At 42.9% G+C, this 18,897-nt stretch overlaps 1 protein-coding gene across 42 annotated transcripts in view; it reads left to right on the top strand.

Annotated features, from left to right (window-relative positions):
- The window catches only part of CALD1 (caldesmon 1), a 237,455-nt gene extending 220,397 nt beyond the window's left edge, over window positions 1–17,058 (top strand). For 22 of the 42 annotated variants that reach the window (XM_043539495.1, XM_037877084.2, XM_043539567.1 and 19 more), the window contains 7 exons: window positions 5,479–5,522; window positions 5,612–5,690; window positions 7,575–7,712; window positions 9,812–9,907; window positions 13,170–13,250; window positions 13,606–13,639; window positions 15,438–17,058. In XM_043539495.1, coding sequence (XP_043395430.1) covers window positions 5,479–5,522; window positions 5,612–5,690; window positions 7,575–7,712; window positions 9,812–9,907; window positions 13,170–13,250; window positions 13,606–13,639; window positions 15,438–15,469 — 504 coding nt within the window. In that variant the 3' untranslated portion in view covers window positions 15,470–17,058. The remainder of the gene's footprint in view (window positions 1–5,478; window positions 5,523–5,611; window positions 5,691–7,574; window positions 7,713–9,811; window positions 9,908–13,169; window positions 13,251–13,605; window positions 13,640–15,437) is intronic. The other 20 variants (XM_027822998.3, XM_043539537.1, XM_037877104.2 and 17 more) reach the window with 2 other exon arrangements.
- The last annotated feature ends 1,839 nt before the right edge of the window (window positions 17,059–18,897 follow it).

Raw genomic sequence — 18,897 nt, 5'->3', positions numbered from 1 at the left:
GTTTGGGTAGGTTTATCTGCATGTTCTGTAGGGATCACTAGATCACTCTTTGACCAGGATTTTCTTTCACCCTCCTTGCTCTTGCTTTTATTCTGAGCTAAATAATCTGATTTCTTCCACAAAGGAGTGATTTGACTGAGGAGGGGGAGAAGACTTGTTGAACTGGGACCTGGTGCACATCAATATGTACGAAGGAGGCAGGAAAATGGTGTGAAAGGGGTGTGGCATGGTGCCATTTTATGGATGCTGCATTTATCTGTCAGGCAAAGGGCTGACTAGAGAGACATAAAGACCAACATAGTTTAGAGAATCTGAGTAAGATATGCAGTCCAATGTCATTCGTTACTTTTTTGTGAGGATTCAGATCTATAAAGACCACTCTGACCTAGCATATCACAGACCATAGAACGTCAGCCAGTAATACCTGTTGATGATAAAACAGTTAAACAAAAGTATTTCAGTAAAACCTGCTTCAAGAACACAACAGGGGCATCAAGGTTGCCATCACTGGCAAATGAAGGGAGCTAGGGGACATACAAGGAACAGGAACCTGATGTGTAGGCAGGAGCAGAGGAAGCCTAGTTTGAAGTTAATATGGAGGGCAAGGGGAGTCAAGAAAGGGAATTAAAGAGCAGTGTGTTCAGGATTTTTTAGCAGCTGTGTTTTTAGGAAAATGACCATGACCCTGGGGAAACTGAGGTAGGTGTAGACTGGAGTCCCTCAGATGAGAACACATGGGTTGGGTTCTTTTATGTATGATAGTGAGGAGGAAAAATGCCAGGAGAATGCAGGCAGATTCATCCTGGGCTCAGGGACAGTGGAGAGGCTGCTTGCTCTTCCTTCTGTTAGGGATTTTTGTGACTACTTCAGGCCCTGGTGGGCCATTGCAGCAGTGCATGATTGTCACTCCTGCATCTTCCTCTTCCCCTTGGGGCTTCCTGTGAGGGCACAGGGGTGCACAAAACAAGGTCTGCCGCTCCTGTACAGCACCACCTGCACTGGGGTCCTTCCCAGTTTAGCTGGCACAAATGGGCTGTAGCATAGGGGTGAACTGTCCTGCATGACGCTTCTTTGTTGTATTCTTCCCTTCAAGCCCATTCCTGAGGGGTATCAGGAAGAGCCGTAGAACTGTCCTGTCCCTTCCAAAAGCAATGAAGAAGGCCAGAAGACTTGGAAAACAAAGTTTCCTCTGGGCAGTGAACCCCACCCCCGCAGTCTGAATCTTCAATTGGGCAGGAAAACAAAACCAGTTTGGAGCTGAAATGGGAGGAACTCCAGCTTGCAGCCTGGGTGTGGGTGGGAGCAATGACAGAACTGAGGAGTCTTGGAAATTCTCCAGCTCCTAGCTGAAGATCTCATGTGGGGGATAAGAGGATTGTGTGGCAGCCAGCTTTCTCTGAAAAGGCACTCTGACTGCAGAGCCAGGATGTGTGACCTTGCAGGACCTGAGACTTTTTTTTTTTAAAGACATATCTTTGCCTAGCGCACTATTGCTTATTTAGGCAATATCTCCGCATCAGAGCACTGACTGGGAGGAGTTAGATCCCACACCGCTCCTGACTTTAAAGAACCTCTCCTCTAAGTTTAGTTCCCCCCTCTCCCATTATTTCCCTCTTGAATATGAGGGGGGAGCCTGTGGCTGAAACTCATCACTCAAGTAAGTTACCTGAGTTACCCCAGGGGTGCACAGATGTTACTGACTTCAGTAGAAAGCAAGACGGGTGCCTAGTGGGGCCATGGTGTATGTTAGTGCTCAAAGAGTCTGAGGGCAGGCTCTTTTCTTCAGGGAGCCAGAACCAAAAGTGGAACTGAGTGGCTAGATTCCTGCAGCTGGGTGCTGTACATTAGCTAACGCTATATGGGACACTATTTTTCTGACTCACCCCCCCTCCCCAAACTGTTTCACTTTTTTAAAGTAGCATTTCTATTGTCATATTACCTGAAGTGGTTTGATAACCTTTATTATACACAGTTTAAGAGTCTACTAAATGGTTAAGATAATTAAATGCACATAAAACAGACAACCCATTATTGGAAATATTTAGTTGGTGATCTGTTCCTAAATGTTATGTAAATGCATGGGGTCAAATCCAGCATTAACCTTTTCCTCATACCATCTTATTCACATCCTGGGGCATCATGGTTGGCAGTGAAGGCAGAATTTGTTTCATAGGCCTTAGGTTGCATCTCTAGCCTCATTAATACATTCAGCAACTTCTTTGCACAACTATGGTAGAAAAACCCCATAGCCTCCAAGCCTGCTCGTACAGGACAGCTTCAAGGAGAGGAAATGTATAAGCATGGTTACACCCTAGAAAAATCCTTCCAACTCAGTTGAGTCATGTATTGCCCTTCATCTGCCTGCACAGCTTCCATTAACTAAGGTCCTGGTCCTGCAAACTGCTGTTTTACTTATGTGAGGAGTCCCCTGATGACTCACATCAGTCAAGTTAAGTGGGTGCAGAAGTGTTGTCAGATTGGGTCCCTGGTGTTTGTGACAGTTGCTATATTGTTGGTCCTTTACTAAGGCTGTAGGCCTCTAATGCTGACATATGGAGATTATTCTTATATTTGATTTGCAGGGGCTGGCTTATTTGAGACACCAGGCTGGGTTCTTCCCCATCTGGTAGTTTAGCTGGAGATTGGTGTCTTTGATTTCTTGAAGCCCTTGCTTGCTTTTGTGATATGTTCTGCATGGTGTTCCTCTTAACAAAACCAGGGTCCAAGGCATTTAAAAATCCCATACAGGCTTTGTTTAGTGTTTGGCCTCAGATACAGGAAACAGTAGAGTTTCTGCTATTCAATTAACAACCTTGCTTTTTCCTATTTATTTTACAGATCTATTTTGTAATTTTATTTAGTGTACGTGGCTAATCCTCCTCCTATGCATGCAGCTTGCTTAGAGTGCAGTGGGTTGAGTGGCATAGTCCTCTGCATGTTGAGTTTGGTTGAAGTACATTGAAAGATGGGTTTTTCCCTGCATGCAACGGTAATAAAAACTGGGCTCTTCCTAAGCAGTGCGCCAAGACAGATCCTCATGCAGGAGTAAGAAAACCTCATTAACAACCATTTTATTCTTCAGGCTGGAAAGGCCTAGTCTGTCCTGAGGGATCCCTGCTAACTCTGCTCCTGTCTCCTTTCCCCCTTGCCCTCTGCTGGAGTCTTGCCTCCCTCTCTTGAGCTACACTCCCCGGTATCCTTTCAAGTGCAGACAGAGCCCCCATGTGTACGGAGTGTACTTTCACTTCCCACCTCTTTGCTACTCCCCCACTCAATGATTGTTCCACTCCTCTCCCCTCTTTGCCAAATCCTTCACTCAGGCTAGTCAAGATGGGGCACAGTTGCAGCTGGGAAACAGGACACACCAAGACTGGAGAATTAGTAACTGCTTGCAGAGGTATTCAGGGCTGCGATTAATAGAATCCACCTTCTCCCCTTAGTGAACACAGGGAAGCTCTAGAAAACAGCCAGTCTAGCTGGGAAAACACCATTAAAATTGGTCCCTTTTCCTGAGGGGTATCTCAGCTAGGGATCCAATGTCATCAAGTTTCTAAGCTAGAAGAGTCTCTAAACCACACATTAGCTAGCTACTTTGGGCCCTGCTCCTGCAAGCTGTTCTGCAGGGACCATCCCCTTGCCTGCATGCAGGGGACCCACTGATGTTGCTGAGGGAGGGGTCTGCTGTGTAGAGCTTATGAGAAAATAGAGGCCTCAGTCTGCAGTGTGTGTGTGTACACACACTCTGTCCTTTAGAAGTGCTATTCAGAGCACGCTTTTTTCTAGAGCTGAATGCAGTGAGAAAATAAAGGCCTCTTCCAATAAAAGATTAGAACCATGGTCAAGATCTGTTCAGACCATATTTCCTTTATAGGAATTAAAAACTAAGCCCACATGATGTTAGTATTTATAAACTTTTATCCTTTCAGCAGTTTCCCATAACCAAAAATATGACTCCAAAATGGGATTCATTGCTGATGGGCAACACTGTAATCGTTTTCTTTATGCGTTGTATAATGGTTGGAAAAAACTGATTATGTTTAAGTTAATATCACAGATCTATCTATTCCATTTTAACCACATCCATTCCGTGGCCATGTCAATTGTATTACTTTTGGGTCAAGACTCCTTTCCAAAGACAGCAGAGGAAAAACCTGAGGAACTTGGACAGCCTTCTCCTGGCTGGTGTGTTGCTGCCACTGTGTGGCTGGATAAAGAATCAGCGATACAGTATGTCTAGTGGCAGAATAAAGCAGATCTCTCTCTTCAGGAATTTATTTAGATCTGAGACATGAGCAAGCAATACTTGTCCATCTTTTAAGACCAATTACTGGGAATAGTGTGTATCTTAGATCAGAGCTGCGCATTTGAGGTTCCCTGGAAATATATATATGAAATTAACTGGAATTGGTCCAGTTAGTTTCTCATTCAGCAATGAAGGGAACTGCCTGAATCTTTGCTGCTGTGGCCCTGAGTTGTGGAATTTCCAAGCGTTTGAACTTAAGGCATGCTATGGGGTTAGATATTTTTACACTGCTATGAGGGAGGGAGGATGCAGGGGAGAACCTAGAACCATTTAAGTGAGCGGTCTAAAGTTAGTTGTCATTACTTCTACTTTGAAGATGCAAATGCTGCAGTAGTCACCACTAATGACTTGGAAACAGTACATAGAGATACTGGTAAATCCGCAGTAACCCAAATTCCGGGATAACTGACGGTCAGGTAGATCTTCTGTTTATGCAGTTGCTCCTGTATGGAGCTGCAGAGCTGACTGCAGGGTAGGGTGGGGTCCAGCTGAGTACTGACAGGGAGAAGTAAAAGGAGGTGAATTTGTTGGAGCTGACTCCATTAACGACATCATCTCTGCCAGACCTCCTCCAGCCCAGACTGCAGAGCAGACCTTGTCTCATGTGACTTCATTAAACTTTTTGTGGTGACCGTGCTGTATAGAAGGAAAATATGCTTTGATCTATAATTTGAGTCCAAAAAATCAGTGTACGTGTCCTCTTTAAAATGTATGGGATGGAGTTACATGGCTCAGCTCCAGATCTGGCCTACTTTGATGTGTCTACTCTTAAACTTATTTAATTTGCCTCTTTCCCTGATGCTTTTTGTGGGGTGGGTGAATTTGGCATATAATGTGACTCTAATCTCCCAACCCCCTTAGTGACCTGTACATCCTCCCTTTCCTTCACCCCTGGTGCATTGGAGACTTACTCTTGTAAATATATCATCTTGAGAAGCACTGAAGAACATGAAGGAGGTAAATAATAATTCCCTGCATAATTCCCCCACACCTGCATGTCTGTTTCATAATAGGGTCTTAAATGGCAAACTTCTCTGTATGTTGCTGCAGTGATTTGAATTTGAAGCTGATGGTTTTCTGTTTGGAGCTGCGTGTCACTACAGGCCTTTGAACTTGTATTGGGCTGCAGGCATTGCAGATAAATAGTTACACCACTTCTCTCTTTCTATTTCTAGATAGAAGAACGAGCAGAGTTTTTGAACAAATCCGCTCAGAAGAGGTAAAGCAATAAACTGCGTAATTGACTAAATCAAAGCAGCAAAGTGTGTGGATTGTAGTAATCGCTTCTGTTTTCTCCCCTCCAAACAGCGGTGCTAAACCCACTCACTCTGCAGCAATTGTCTCCAAGATTGACAGCAGACTTGAGCAATACACTAGTGCAATTGAGGTAAGTTATAACTAAATTATATTAACCCAATTGGTGATGGTGGTTGGGGTGGGAGGCCTTAATCAGTCCAGGTTTTAGTATCCAAGAAATGTGGGGAGCTTCATCACAAAGCTGCTTCTGATGATGATTCAGAACAAAGTGGTTCATACAAGGTTTGAACAAACGTTCAGAGGCTTATCTGACTCAAATGTCAGAATTGTGACCTCTGTTGCTACTAAATATTCCGTCTTCTCTCTTTAACCTTAGTGGCTGTTAACTTGTAGTACTTTCCAGATGAGTCTCAAACGGTGCTACTAACCTTTAATGAATTGAGCCCCAGCACCCCTGTGTGTTGGGTACCTGCCTGTTTTTCTCATCTAACAGATGGGTTGTTGAGGCAGAGAGGAATGACTTGTCCAAGGTGTCACAGTAGCTCTCTGGAAGAATCGGGAACAGAACTCACATCTCTGAACTCCCAGCTGTGTAGTCTAACCATAAGGCTGTGCTTTCCTCTTAATCACTTGTCGCACATCCTATTCATTAGGCCGGATTGTGGGCAGCATACATAGGATGTAGTGAGCCTTGTCACTTGATAATGTTAAATCAGTCTATCTTCTAGTGCTGAGCTTAATGAGGATAAACAAAATGGTAGTTCCTAACTTACTCTCCCTTCTGAGGTTCCACCTAGAACGATCTACCCAGTCCCTATTTCCCTTGTCCACTTGGCTGCTGTTAGTTTTAAAGAATCAGTACATATCTGTGTCTTACAACTCCACTCTGACCCTTTTGTCCCCGTGTAAGACACAGTCTCTGAGCTCAGAGCCTGCAGATTTTGATTCAGCGCCAGAACTAGATGTTCGACTCCCCAAACTGTGAATGGGTGAGGGTGGAGCTGTGGCCCCATCCATCTCTAGCAGCGAGCGGAGCTGATCCCATGCAGCAGGGAGATCAGGCTGTACCATTTCCAAGGGTGCAGCAGTAGCTGTGATCCCAGGCACATTGGACCTGTTTGTCAACTAATGTAAATGGTATTGCTCCACTGACTTCAATAGAGCTATGACCTAGACCATCTGAGGATCTGGTCCTTTGTGCCTAGCTTGGACATAAAGCTATTGCTCTACGAGGTAAGGGGAGTGGTGGAGAGCAGTGCAATAATGTAACCTGTGCTTTCTTGTCACAGTCTGGCCCTTACCTTCTGGTGCTGGACATCCCTTACACTTAAAAACACAAGGCAACTTCTTCAACCTCTACCTGTTAGGACCCTCCACTCCCCCACATCCCTAACCAATTCTACAATATTTGTGAATGTTGCCAACAAAGAGGGAATTTTGACTTCCATTTTGGTAACCCTGCAGAAGTTACACCTTGCAGAAATGCTCGACTGTTGGGAATTTGTGATAAACCTTAGTTATAGGGTTAACCTGCCAGTACCAGACAGAGCAGGATGGACACACTAGACAGCGTATCAGTCCTTTACAGCTGCCTTCCTCCTTGATTTGTGCTGCAGCCAGAGGCAAATCCATAGAAGGAAAGGGGCAAACTGTTTAAAGGAGATACAAGCTAAATCAAACTATGGGTCAGCTGTAAGCACTACTTTATAAACCTCTGTACCATCGGCTACTGTTTACCACAAACCTTGTAAATCCATGTGTGCAAAATCTGCATGAATGATAGGGCAGATCACGAGGAGTGCACTGACTTGCCTCACTTGTTGGAAGTACAGTTGTTCTCTTTACTAAGAGTCTTATCTATGTCTGCATAATAATTTGCATAGTCATCAATGGAACTTCATTCAGCTTTAAAAATACACGTATACACTATTCTCCACTGGTGCCCCAGAACTCTAAAACACATTCAGCACCAGGGTCTTAGTTCTGAGCACTAACTAGCGTCTGTCTATTGCAGGGCACAAAGACTGCAAAACCTGCTAAGCCAGCACCCTCTGACCTTCCTGTCCCAGCTGAGGGTGTCCGTAATATCAAAAGCATGTGGGAGAAAGGGAATGTTTTCTCATCACCCTCTGGACCAGGGACACCAAATAAGGTACATATTCCTACTTTGCATGTTTATATAGAACTACACCAAGGACCTTTCCTTAAATCCTTATTTATGAGTAATCCTTACTCCTGTGAGCAGTCTTGCTGAAGTCAAAGATAGATGGCGCTCAGCATCTTGAAGAACTGGATTCTCAAAGACTCAGCTACCCATGTGGTACAGCAGTGGTCATCAACTGGTCTATCATGGAGCCTCTGACCATGGATCTCAGTCAGTTACTGAGACTGAGATCCACTATTAGAGGCTCCACAATCGACCAGTCGATCACAGTAGGGTTGCCAACCCTCCTGCAGCCAAACCGGGAGATCAACTGCTAACGATCTGTTGGCACAGCAGGGCTAAGGCAGGCTCCCTCTCTGTCCTGTCCCTGCGCTGCTCCCAGAAGCAGCCAGCATGTCTGGCAGTGGCTCGGGGTGTGTGTGGGGGGGAATGCCCAGGCAGGGCAGTGGGTCTCCGCGTGCTGCCCTCACCTGCAGGCACCATCCTCGCAGCTCCCATTGGCTGGGAATGGGGAACCATGGCCAATGGGACCTGCGGGAGTGGTGCCTGCAGGCGAGGGCAGCACGCGGAGCCACCTGCCCTTCCCCCACCCAGGAGTCACTGCCGGACATGCCAGCTGCTTCCAGGAGCAGCGCAGGGACAGAGAAGACAAGGAGCCTGCCTTAGCCCCACTGTGCTGCCGCCCAGGAGCCACCTGAGGTAAGCAGCATCTGGCCGGAGCCCAAACCCCTCCTACATCCTGGCCCCCTCTCAGAATCCACACCCCGGAGCCCCTCTTGCACCCCAACTCCTGGCCCCAGCCCTGAGCCCCCTCCTGCACTCCAGCCCCTTCCCAGAGTCCGCACCCTGCATCTCAACCTGCTGCCTGAGCCTTGAGCCCCCTCCTGGAGACAGCACCCCACACTCCTCCTGCACCCCAACCGCCTGAGCCCCCTCTTGCGCCCAAACTGCCTCCCTGAGCCTCCTGCACTCCAAACCCCTCAGCCCCAGTCCGGAGCCTGCACCCCCTCCTGCACCCCAACCCCCTATCCCAGCCCACTGAAAGTGAGTGAGCATGGGAGAGTGTGAGCGATTGGGTGGGGGGGGGAGATGGAGTGAGCAGGGCAAGGTCTTAGAAAGGGGGGTGTGGCCTTGGAAGGAGCAGGGCAAGGGTGTTTGGGTTTGTGTGATTACTGTTTCTACATTTTCTTTGAGGTAGCTCCTAGGTTGCACTTAAATTCAAAAAGTGATCTGGTGCTTATAAAAGGTTGGAGACCACTGGCCTACAGAATAACAGTAAGACTATTACAGTAGGCACTAAGAGGGGAACTTATTGCAATAATAGGCTTAGTTAAGAGAGAGTCACTGAAACTTCACACTTCTGACATCTTACACAGCTGTAACTGGGGAGCTTAAGCCATGTACAAAAAAGTTTGGAGTTGTGATGTTTTTATTAGGTCAAATTCTACTAGTAAAGTTACTCAGGTGTCTTTTGTTTTTTTGGGTTTTTTTTAAAAGCATCACTGGAATATTTAAGGTTCATATCTTGTCTATAAATTCATAGGCCAACATTTCCTTCTTACAAGTCAACGTGAGTTGAAAGCACTTCTGAAAATCAGGCTCTGTGTGTCTAAATATGAATATAGGCACTTAACTGTATGCACCCAAGTTTGAAAACTTTGGCCATATATTTTAAGAAATTCTATTAACCTTGGGTGATTTAGGCATGAGTTTTATTGTATTGTATTTCAAAATTCCAGGTAAAAAACAAAAACAAAACCTGGATGAAATAATTCCCATGTCATTCTTCTCTTTAGGCTAAAGATCTTATTTTTAGAATTTGGAGTGGGGGCAGAAGCAGCACTGGATGCTCAGGGATCAATGAAAGCTTTATGAACACTATCCAAGGGGTTAGTCAATGATTACTCTGTTTGCCAGGTGTGACCAGCTAGCCCTGTAAATTGAAGGCTATGTCTCAACCAGACATAGTCTCTTGAGGGAAATTCTTATTAACCATAGGTTTTGCTTTTTTTTTTTAAGCCCCAAATCATAGAGCCCGTAGGCACAAGTACTCTAGAAAAGCTGATTTGTAAATGACTGCTTTGCAGGAAACAGCTGGACTGAAGGTTGGTGTGTCCAGTCGTATCAACGAATGGTTAACTAAGACCCCAGACACCAATAAATCGCCTGCTCCGAAACCTTCTGTAAGTAAAACTGCAGTAACTGGCTTCTGAATGATAAGTTTGCACTTATGTCAGTAGGGGAGAGATAAAAAGTAAATATGGTAGGTCAGGAAGCAGATGGCTCCTTGGAAGGGATGGTGGTGCATTCTCTTTCCTCAGAGGCTTGACCTGATAGAAGCACTAAAGTTGAGAACTTGTGGATGATGATGGTATCAGAACAGCTCTCACCATCGAGCTGGTGCATCCTTGGAAATTGCATGGATGGATGCTCTAGAAAAATTGTGAGGGGTCATGTTACAGAGGAGAATGTTAACTTGGAGCCTCAGGTATTCTGCCATGAATCTGTAAATAAACAGTCATGACTTGTTGATGAAATATTTGATATTTTGCCTCCAAGAGGAACTGGCAAACTATTGTAATGCCCAAACTGTTAGTGTCCTAAAGATGCCTTGGTGTAAATGAGACTCCAATCCTAAAATGGTAAATATACAAGTAGCACATCAGGCTGTTATGTTTAAGCTTCCTGCATCCATATTTGACTATATGCTGCCAGACCATATAGCTTTCAGCTAATCTAGAGGAGAGGAGCAGCAGAGCTGTGGAAAGCTTTTGTGGCCCTGGATCTGCCCCTTTCCCACCAAAATGAATGCAAATGTCTCCTCCTTGTTGCCATAGCAATCCCTAATGTAGCAACTCCAGGAGAGAGACTGTCCCAAATGTCTATATTGCTCACCTCTCCTGTAAGAAGCACCTGGTCCAGATCACTGATGGCTGCCTTCACTCTAAGCGTCACATAACTTTCTACTCAGTTGGGAACAAGGGCAGCAAGCTACAAATGAAGGAAGAAGGAAAAAAGTCGTTCAGCCACTGCCAAGAGGGGCAGGGGAAACAAGAGCGGTTCAGGGAGGAAAGAACAGAAATCGACAATTCCAGTCCCTTTTCCTTCCCTGCATTGGGAGATAATAACATGTATTGTAAGGTATGGCAGGGCTAAGGCCTCCACTGGATCATATTCAATGATTCATCTTATTTTGGTACTTTATAAAAAGTCTTGTTATGCACATTGTGTAGTATGTTCAGTACAATCCAATTGCTTTCCACATCACTGCTAGCATAGCATGTGCTTCTGATTTACACTCCTGTTGCCTTCAGTAGGGTTGCTTGGAGTTGAGTGGTTGCCCTTAAAACATCAGTATTTGCTAATGGTCACATGGTATCTGAGTTTAGCAGTGTCTGAATAGAAAATAATGGCGGTAGCTATTTAATGGTGACCATGGTAAATTGGCATAGAATCTCGTTCTTGTTTTTTGGGTTTTGTTTCTTTTTCTCTAAGCTGGGCATTAATAAACAATGCAGAACTAACCACTCCTTTCCTCAACCACATCTTTCTTTCTCTCTCAGCGGATTGCTCTCTTTCCTTTCAATATCTGTTTGCGCGGACTTCTCTAGATGCCTGCCTTCCTTCCTTCTGTCCTTTTTGGATTGGGGGTCTCTTTGCTAAACTGGTCAAGTAAATCCTTTCAAAATTCACTCTAAGGTATGATCTGACTGTAAACCTACATGTCTCTTAATGCTATTAGGATAAGCCAAGGGGAAATCAAGACTGTCTCAATTCCCAAACCATCTTTTTTTCTCTCCCTCTTGCGCACCAGGATCTGGCTGTCTTTATTTCACCTCCTCAAATCCATCCAAAATGAAGTTGAGAAGACTAGGCATGTGGTCAGTCCTCTGGAGACTTGTACCAACAGTGTTTTTGCACTGATCTTTTGGAGATTGAAATATGCTCAGCTGTGATCATAGCCACTTGCTATGTACTTCTTGCTTGCACGCAAGTTTTAATGTATCCTAGAGTATCACCATTGTGCCAAAGCACACGCCAGAGAAGTCAGACTATGAACTGCTTGCTGTTGTTTAGTACCTGGGAGCTCTTCCTTCCTATTGCAGAAATCCTTGCGCACAGCAAGGATGTCTGCATTGGGGATGGCAAGAAGGATGCTGGGAACAATGTAGAACTTGCACCTTTCATGAGGTGTTGAAGGTTTATTTTTCCCTGGTGGGTGTTTCTCTCACACTTCCTGTTATCCTGGCACTTCAACTCCATGCTATGGATTTAAAGGTTGTAGTTAGAATTAAAATGGACATAAAGAATGGTTTATGGCTAAGTGTTGGATCACAAAATCTTTACTTGAGAATGCACAGGAGGACCTGCTCTTCTGTTTGTGCAGTGTCCTTTGCATTACAGCATTTCTAATCCATCTCTGGGTGAGACTACATAGTTTGTTTACATTTAAAAAAAAAACACCTCCTTTGTCTATACAGAATGATATATATAGTCTGGCTAGACTACATGTCCCATGATGCACTGCTATATGTGACACCCCCCCCATAAGACACTGCATTCTTTGAGCCTAGTGCATCTTGGGAGATGTGGGCCAGCCAAGGAGCCTATACCATGGGAGAAAATGGGGCGGCATGAAACATCTAAATTACTACTCCCATGAAGTATTGAGGCATCTTGGGCAGATTTATTGTAATGTTGAGCTTCTTCTAAATGGTAAAATATTTTGGTTCTATTCAATCAACTGCAATATTTCAATTCAGCTCAAACCTACCTGAGACTTAATATTTCCTCCCAACAGAAAATTAAACCTTTTCACCAAAATTGAAGTTTCCCAAGGGAAACAATTTCCCATACCAACCTTTACTCTGTCCCTTTGTGTGAATATATTACAAGAAGATCCATCTTAGCAGAACTGTAGATTGACTTAGGTAGGATTTTGTATTACAGGGATATGTATATTGGATGATCACGTAAAGTGTCATCTTGTTACTTGATGAAAAATTCCGTATGCTCAAGTTATTTCCCCTGTACTTACTGTGTAAAAAGAAAAAATTAAACCTATTGGGGTTGGACAGTGACCTCCGTTTTTAAGGTGTCACAGGAGATCAACGACTAGCTTATAACTGCTGTATAACCCGTCCTCTGGTTTGGAAGTGAAAAATACATATTTGCTTTTTACCACTTTCCATTCTCTTCTTCTACCTCGCATAGTATTTAACATAGAAGTAAAAAGCATATAAATAACTTATGAGTAAAGGTACTGCAGGCCAAGTTCTGCTTTTGGTTAGTGTACATCTGTGAAAACACATTCCGAATGGGGCTTACGCAGGCATAATGTGTGGGTATTTCTGTGGGAAGTTACAATACAGCCTTTACTCCACTTAAATAAAACAAATCTGAACTAGTATTTTTTTTTCTATTCTTTGACTCCGCAAAATATAGGATTTAAGACCAGGAGATGTATCCAACAAACGTAATCTCTGGGAGAAGCAGTCAAATGAAAAGGCAACCTCTCCTTCTAAGGTAATTGTTCTCTCTACAATGGATAGAGAAGTAAGACCCTACGTGAGACTTTCAGAAGGCAAAGTGTCTAACTCTGACTAGCATTCAGTAGGAGGTGGGGATCTAATTGCCTTTTGTGCCTTTTTGAAAATCTCCCCCTTCTGTCTATAGTATTAGAGAAAATTCATTCATTAATGTTCAGTAGGCCAGAAAAAGGCTTATGTACCATTCCTATTTTGAAGAACTAAGTGGCGCATAGACCTTGTGTTGGCCCTTTCCACAGATATGACTTTCTTTCCACTCTGGCGAACGTGGTTTTCCTACATACGCCTTTCTTTAATGATAAATGTATTATGGAATTTTTTTTGCACTGCAGGTAACAGCTATGGGGAAAAAGTCAGAGACTAATGGTAAGTGTTGCGAATAATTTGTACTGTACATTATTAAATGGAAGCTTTTGCACATTTCATCCAGATGCACCCAGCTTTTAAAAGTATGCCATTAGTGGTGGCACACAAGAAATAATTTTTGAAACGGAAAGGAAGAATTAATTGCCCCAGATCATAATTTTGACAAGTATTTTTGGGTAATGAGCACAAATCTTCCTTTGGGATGACCGTTCTCTAGCCATATTTGCAAAGCATTGTGTGCATAACACATCTAGTGCGTTTGCTGTAGCTGCAGAGATCCATTTGAACTGTTTGAGGCCCAAAGAATAAGACCGTCAAACACTCCCAGGTGTCAAGCATCTGGGAATAGTCCTTTCAAGGTCTATGAATGGTTTTCATCAAAACTAGTTAAAAAATCCTAAATGCTGAGTGAGGCTAGTGTTGCAATGTTATTCCACTGGGAATGGAAACCCTGAGGACTGATGAAAACAAATCCGTAGGATGACTCTGAACGGTACCATCAGCCAAGCGGAAAGTCTCATGACAGATGAACATGCAGTCACTTGTTGACTCTTAAATCTTGATCTCATGAGTTGCTGAGTGCCCTCCATGCCCCAGACTTGAATTGGAGTTGAGTTCAAATGCTGTCAGCTTCAGGCCATCTCTTGCTGCAGCAGTGCCTGGGTACTTTTTCACAGCATAAACTATGTTTGTTTCTATTTTGGCCCTATTTGAGTCACAAGTTTGAAATAAATTGTCTGAGAGCTATGTCGTGGCTGTGCTGAAGGGAACTAGTAAACCTCTGCTAGCTCTTCTGTATAGGCGATACTTGTATTCCAAAGCTCTCCAAGGAAAACCAGGTGGAAGAAATGAGGCTCTGTGGAAGAGGAGTGGGGGAAGAAGTGCTCTATTAAATAATTAAAATTGATTAGGAGTCCCTTAAATCTGTGACCCATATTTGGAACAAAACAATCCATCTGTGAAAACACTGACTTCAATGGAGGGAAGTAGTATACTTTTCTCATCATTTCAGTATTAGAAGTCTGTTTTAGAATAACACTTGCAATGTCTGCAAAGCTCTGGAAGATGAAATGCAGTATATACAAACTAACCCTGATATCACTCCTATTAAGTGGGCCTTATTATTTTACAGTGAAATTAAGATGGCTTTTCACAATTACTTAGTGCTGGCCTCTCTCTACTCCCACAGGAAATCAATGGCAATTTTATCACTGACTTCCCAGATAGCAGAGCTAGGCCAGCACTGAGCAATTTGGGCAATACCAACCTAAATGGCTTACCCAAAGCCATGTGTGGCGAGAAGGTCAATATCAAGAACAGGGATTGGAACTCCTGAGTGCCAGTCTCCCCGTTCTTTGATTTAGTAGACCATGCTTTCATCACTCGTAGAATCATTTCCTTGTTCCTGGGAATTGGAATACAGTGGTTGAGCAGAAGTGCTGAGGCAATCTGTCTAGGAACAGGAGCCGCAGACAAACGATGCGTGGGGAACATGCTGTGTAATACTCCTTGAAAGGGTCACTATGCTCCCTGTACCTGCTCCAGAGGCAGCACCTGCTGCTGCCACCAGATGTGAGCAGGTATCTGTGTGAGATCCTACCCATCCACCCTTGGAGCCACGGAGCACCTGTGTGCTAGCTGGCCATACAGCCTAGTAGTAGGTGTGTGTTGTTGTCTTGCCCCTTAGCAGGTGCTCTGAGGTGAAGGGGTTTGAGGCAAGTTAATTCAGAACAGCCACCTCCTATATTGCTAGAGAAACATCTGATTTCAAGCAATCTTTAATCATTCTCTCTTTCAGCAGGTTTGAGACAATTTGAGAAAGAACCATAGGAGGCTACTAAAGATGCTGAACCAACTCATTTTGGAAGTGCTAAATTGTCCTTTTTATATTTATGTTTATTTACCAAAATGTCTTTTTTTTGCATTATCCCAGTTAAAACCATGTATATTAGCACTGTATTTAATAATCAGTTTAGACATTCATCATAATAGTACTGCCTTTGCACAAGAGCCTTTATTCCTAAAGAAACCCATGCTGTGAAATACTCTCCTACTGATAGTCACGACTATGTGTCTGAACAGTGATTTCAACCGGCGTAAGAGCTCAACCCCCAAATGCATGCAAAGTTGAATTACTTAAGAAAATTGTGCAGTAAACCCATAAAAACAGTGGTTACTTTTGGAATACAGAAGTCTTTTTCTGCACTTTAGACTAAGGCATGGAAGAAATCTTTAGTTGACAATGTAATATTTTCTGTAAGTTGCCCATGTCATAAATACTGCATCAATAACTTGTTTAAATTTTTGTTTTAAGTATCCATTTTTTCATTCTAGTTTAAGTTAATATCTAAATTTGGATGATTGTTAGCTGACAGCGGTACTGATACTCTATTTTTGTTAGTGATTAGTAACTGATTGCAATATATACACACAGCTTTACAAAGTTTAGCTTTAAGGCACTACTAATGGTAGAATGCTTTAATACATGCTAGAGTATTATATTTAGTAATGAATGCACATAATTAGCCGGTATCACAGCTTTTAAAAAAGTCATACTTTTCTATAGTAAGATTTCATAATTTTGCCATTAGAGGTATGGCAAGATAAGTATTAAATTTTTTTAAAATGTAAGATGCCCAGTAATGGGTAATTAAAAAGAAAACTATAGTTTTAAAGAGGGGAAAATAAGGGTATAGAGGATCAAAAGTAGGTCACTTGTATAAAACATCGTAGTTTAATTTATGTAAAACTACCATAATTAAAAATGTAACACAGTTGGAGCTTAAAAGACTGTACACTAAATCTTGCCATTCATCAGTGCCGTATATTAAGTCCACCTAACCACTCAAAGTGAAGTAAGCCTCCTAATTATGGTGTTTAAGTATCTCCCAAAGCTCTTATTTACAGATGATTGTTTGATTTGTATATAGTAAACACAAAGCTATAAGTCAGCTTGGTTTGAATTTACATGCCATAAGGTTTAGCAATTACATCCAACAGTATATGGGTGGAATAAACTAGTTAACTGAAGTAGCCCTAAAATGCTTAACAGCTTTATGCATTGGAACTACAGAGAACTCCTCCTTCATCACTACTTTTTTTGGTAGCATGTTTTTGTAGCAGTGGACTTCTTTTTTTAATTAGAGGGGAGAACAGAATATTTCAATGCAAAGATGAGCTCCCCTGCTTAGCTGAAACATCTTGTTTACATATTGAGATGCACTTAGCTATCTGTAGGGGGCAAAACTGTGCAAACAATGCCCAGCATTGTTTCTGAATTGTCTTTTTTTGGTCTGGGGTTTTTGTAAACACTTTTTTCTCTGAATCTTTCAAATACATTTGATAGCTGCAATAAAAATGACTTGTTCAAACAATATACTCTGAAACTGCACCAATAATAAATGGAATATTTCCATCAACAGTCCCTGTTTGTGTAATGATTTAGAATGCATCATTTGTAAGTGGGATGGGGTTTTTTTGGCATAACACTAATACATTGCAAAAATGCAGCATGGTGAAGCTCACAAATGTATCAGGTGTGTACATATATAGTAGACAGTCTTCTAAACCTGTGATGTAAAAGTTCAGTGGTTTCAGTTTGTATATTGTTGAATGAATCTCATAGGAAAAAGACCTGAAATGGAAAACTTATGATACAAGTAGCTATGTTCTACTCCACTTCCCTAAGGAAGTATTGATATAGTTGTGCAGGCCCTTGCTATCTTGCTTTGAAAAGCATTTTGCTTATGAAGCTTGAGTTGTTCCTGCTTAGGATCATATCTGTATCCATAGATGATCCTAATGGGCCGTTGATACAGTAGATGAAGAATCAATAAGCTGCAGAATTTTTTCCTCTGACCTGAAGGTGCTCTCACAGCACAAATTCCAAATTCTAAGCAGCCTCAAAAGAATGAGGTCTCCTACTCTAGGGGGAACTTAGAGCTACAGGAAGATTATATTGCAGGCACTCTGTCTTGTGAGTCACTGGGAAAAAATGCCCTAACACTGAAACTGGAACATCTCAGCTGTAAAGTAATAGTTTCTTCTTCATGGTCATTCAAACTGTGTATGCTCCTTTATGGAGGGGGGAGTGCACTAGTCAGATTAAATTAACCCCACCTAGAGGCTAATTAGTCTTTTATGAGGCAGTCCACCTCCATTCCTCCAAAAAGAAGCTAAAGCTAATGTATGTGAGATAACTATCAATGGCTGAATATAAGGGAGCCCAGGCAGACTGAAAAGTACTCTTGTCCTTCAGGATGAAAATGACATGGTATTTTAACTGGTGGTGCTGCTTATTCTGGAGATTTTTTTTTTTTAATAGAAGGGTGGTATCATGTATAGAAAAGTTTCCCATGTGGAATGCAGTGAGCTGGGAACCGATTTTGATCAGTTAGGGTAGTGCAAGGAGAGCTTGTGGTAGCACAACCTGTCTCTTGCAATATGGGGTACTAGGTCACATGTGGCCCATAGTTGGACAGGAACTAGGTGCACACCACCATGTTAGTGTACTGTTGGAAGATGAGACTATATTAGGGGCACTGTTTTAAATAGTGACTAGTTATACACATGAACCTAAAGCTAGATGACTATGGGAGGGAAATATAGACTTGCCCTAGACCCATAATTCTCCACATTCAAGATAACTTTGTACTTATTCATGTGGAAGGTACAGAGTTCAAAAACTGACTTGGTGAGGGTAGGGTAGGGCAAGGATTTTTTCCCCCCTCTGTGCAACTGTAACAAAAATCTAGGCAATTTCTCAGCTACCTTTAAATTGTTGTAAAGTCAAGTATGTAAGTTAGCAATATCACCCACACTTCTAGAGGACCCATTGCTTCAGTCAGGGCACACAGGGGGCAGAGTTAAAGGTTGCTTGTGCAACCTTAAACATTTTTACTTAACTTATGTAATAGTGCTTGGAAGTGATGGTTTAACAGCAACAGACCCTGGTAGTCAGCAGGCAGGATCAAACCTGGGGCCTCTGGAGCTTAGTGCATAAGCCAAAAGCCAGCTGGCTGTTAGCTAATGCTGCAGAGCAGACTCAACCTCTGTGTCTAAGTGGTCTCTGTGCCACAAGATAGGACAGAACCCCACACCCAGGAGGGGTGTAGGTTACAATGGCTCTTGCTAAGCTTCATTTACAGCAGCTAGCACCTCCTATTCAAATAGCTAGCTAAAGACAATAGGCAAGTAAATGTAAAATGACTTGCTTTAACAGCACCCAAATATCTCCATAGGGTGTGTTTTTTTTAAAA

This window comes from Chelonia mydas, chromosome 1, assembly GCF_015237465.2.
Source record: "Chelonia mydas isolate rCheMyd1 chromosome 1, rCheMyd1.pri.v2, whole genome shotgun sequence".
Lineage (NCBI taxonomy): Eukaryota > Metazoa > Chordata > Testudines > Cheloniidae > Chelonia > Chelonia mydas.
This window is presented reverse-complemented; position numbering and strand designations above follow the sequence as displayed.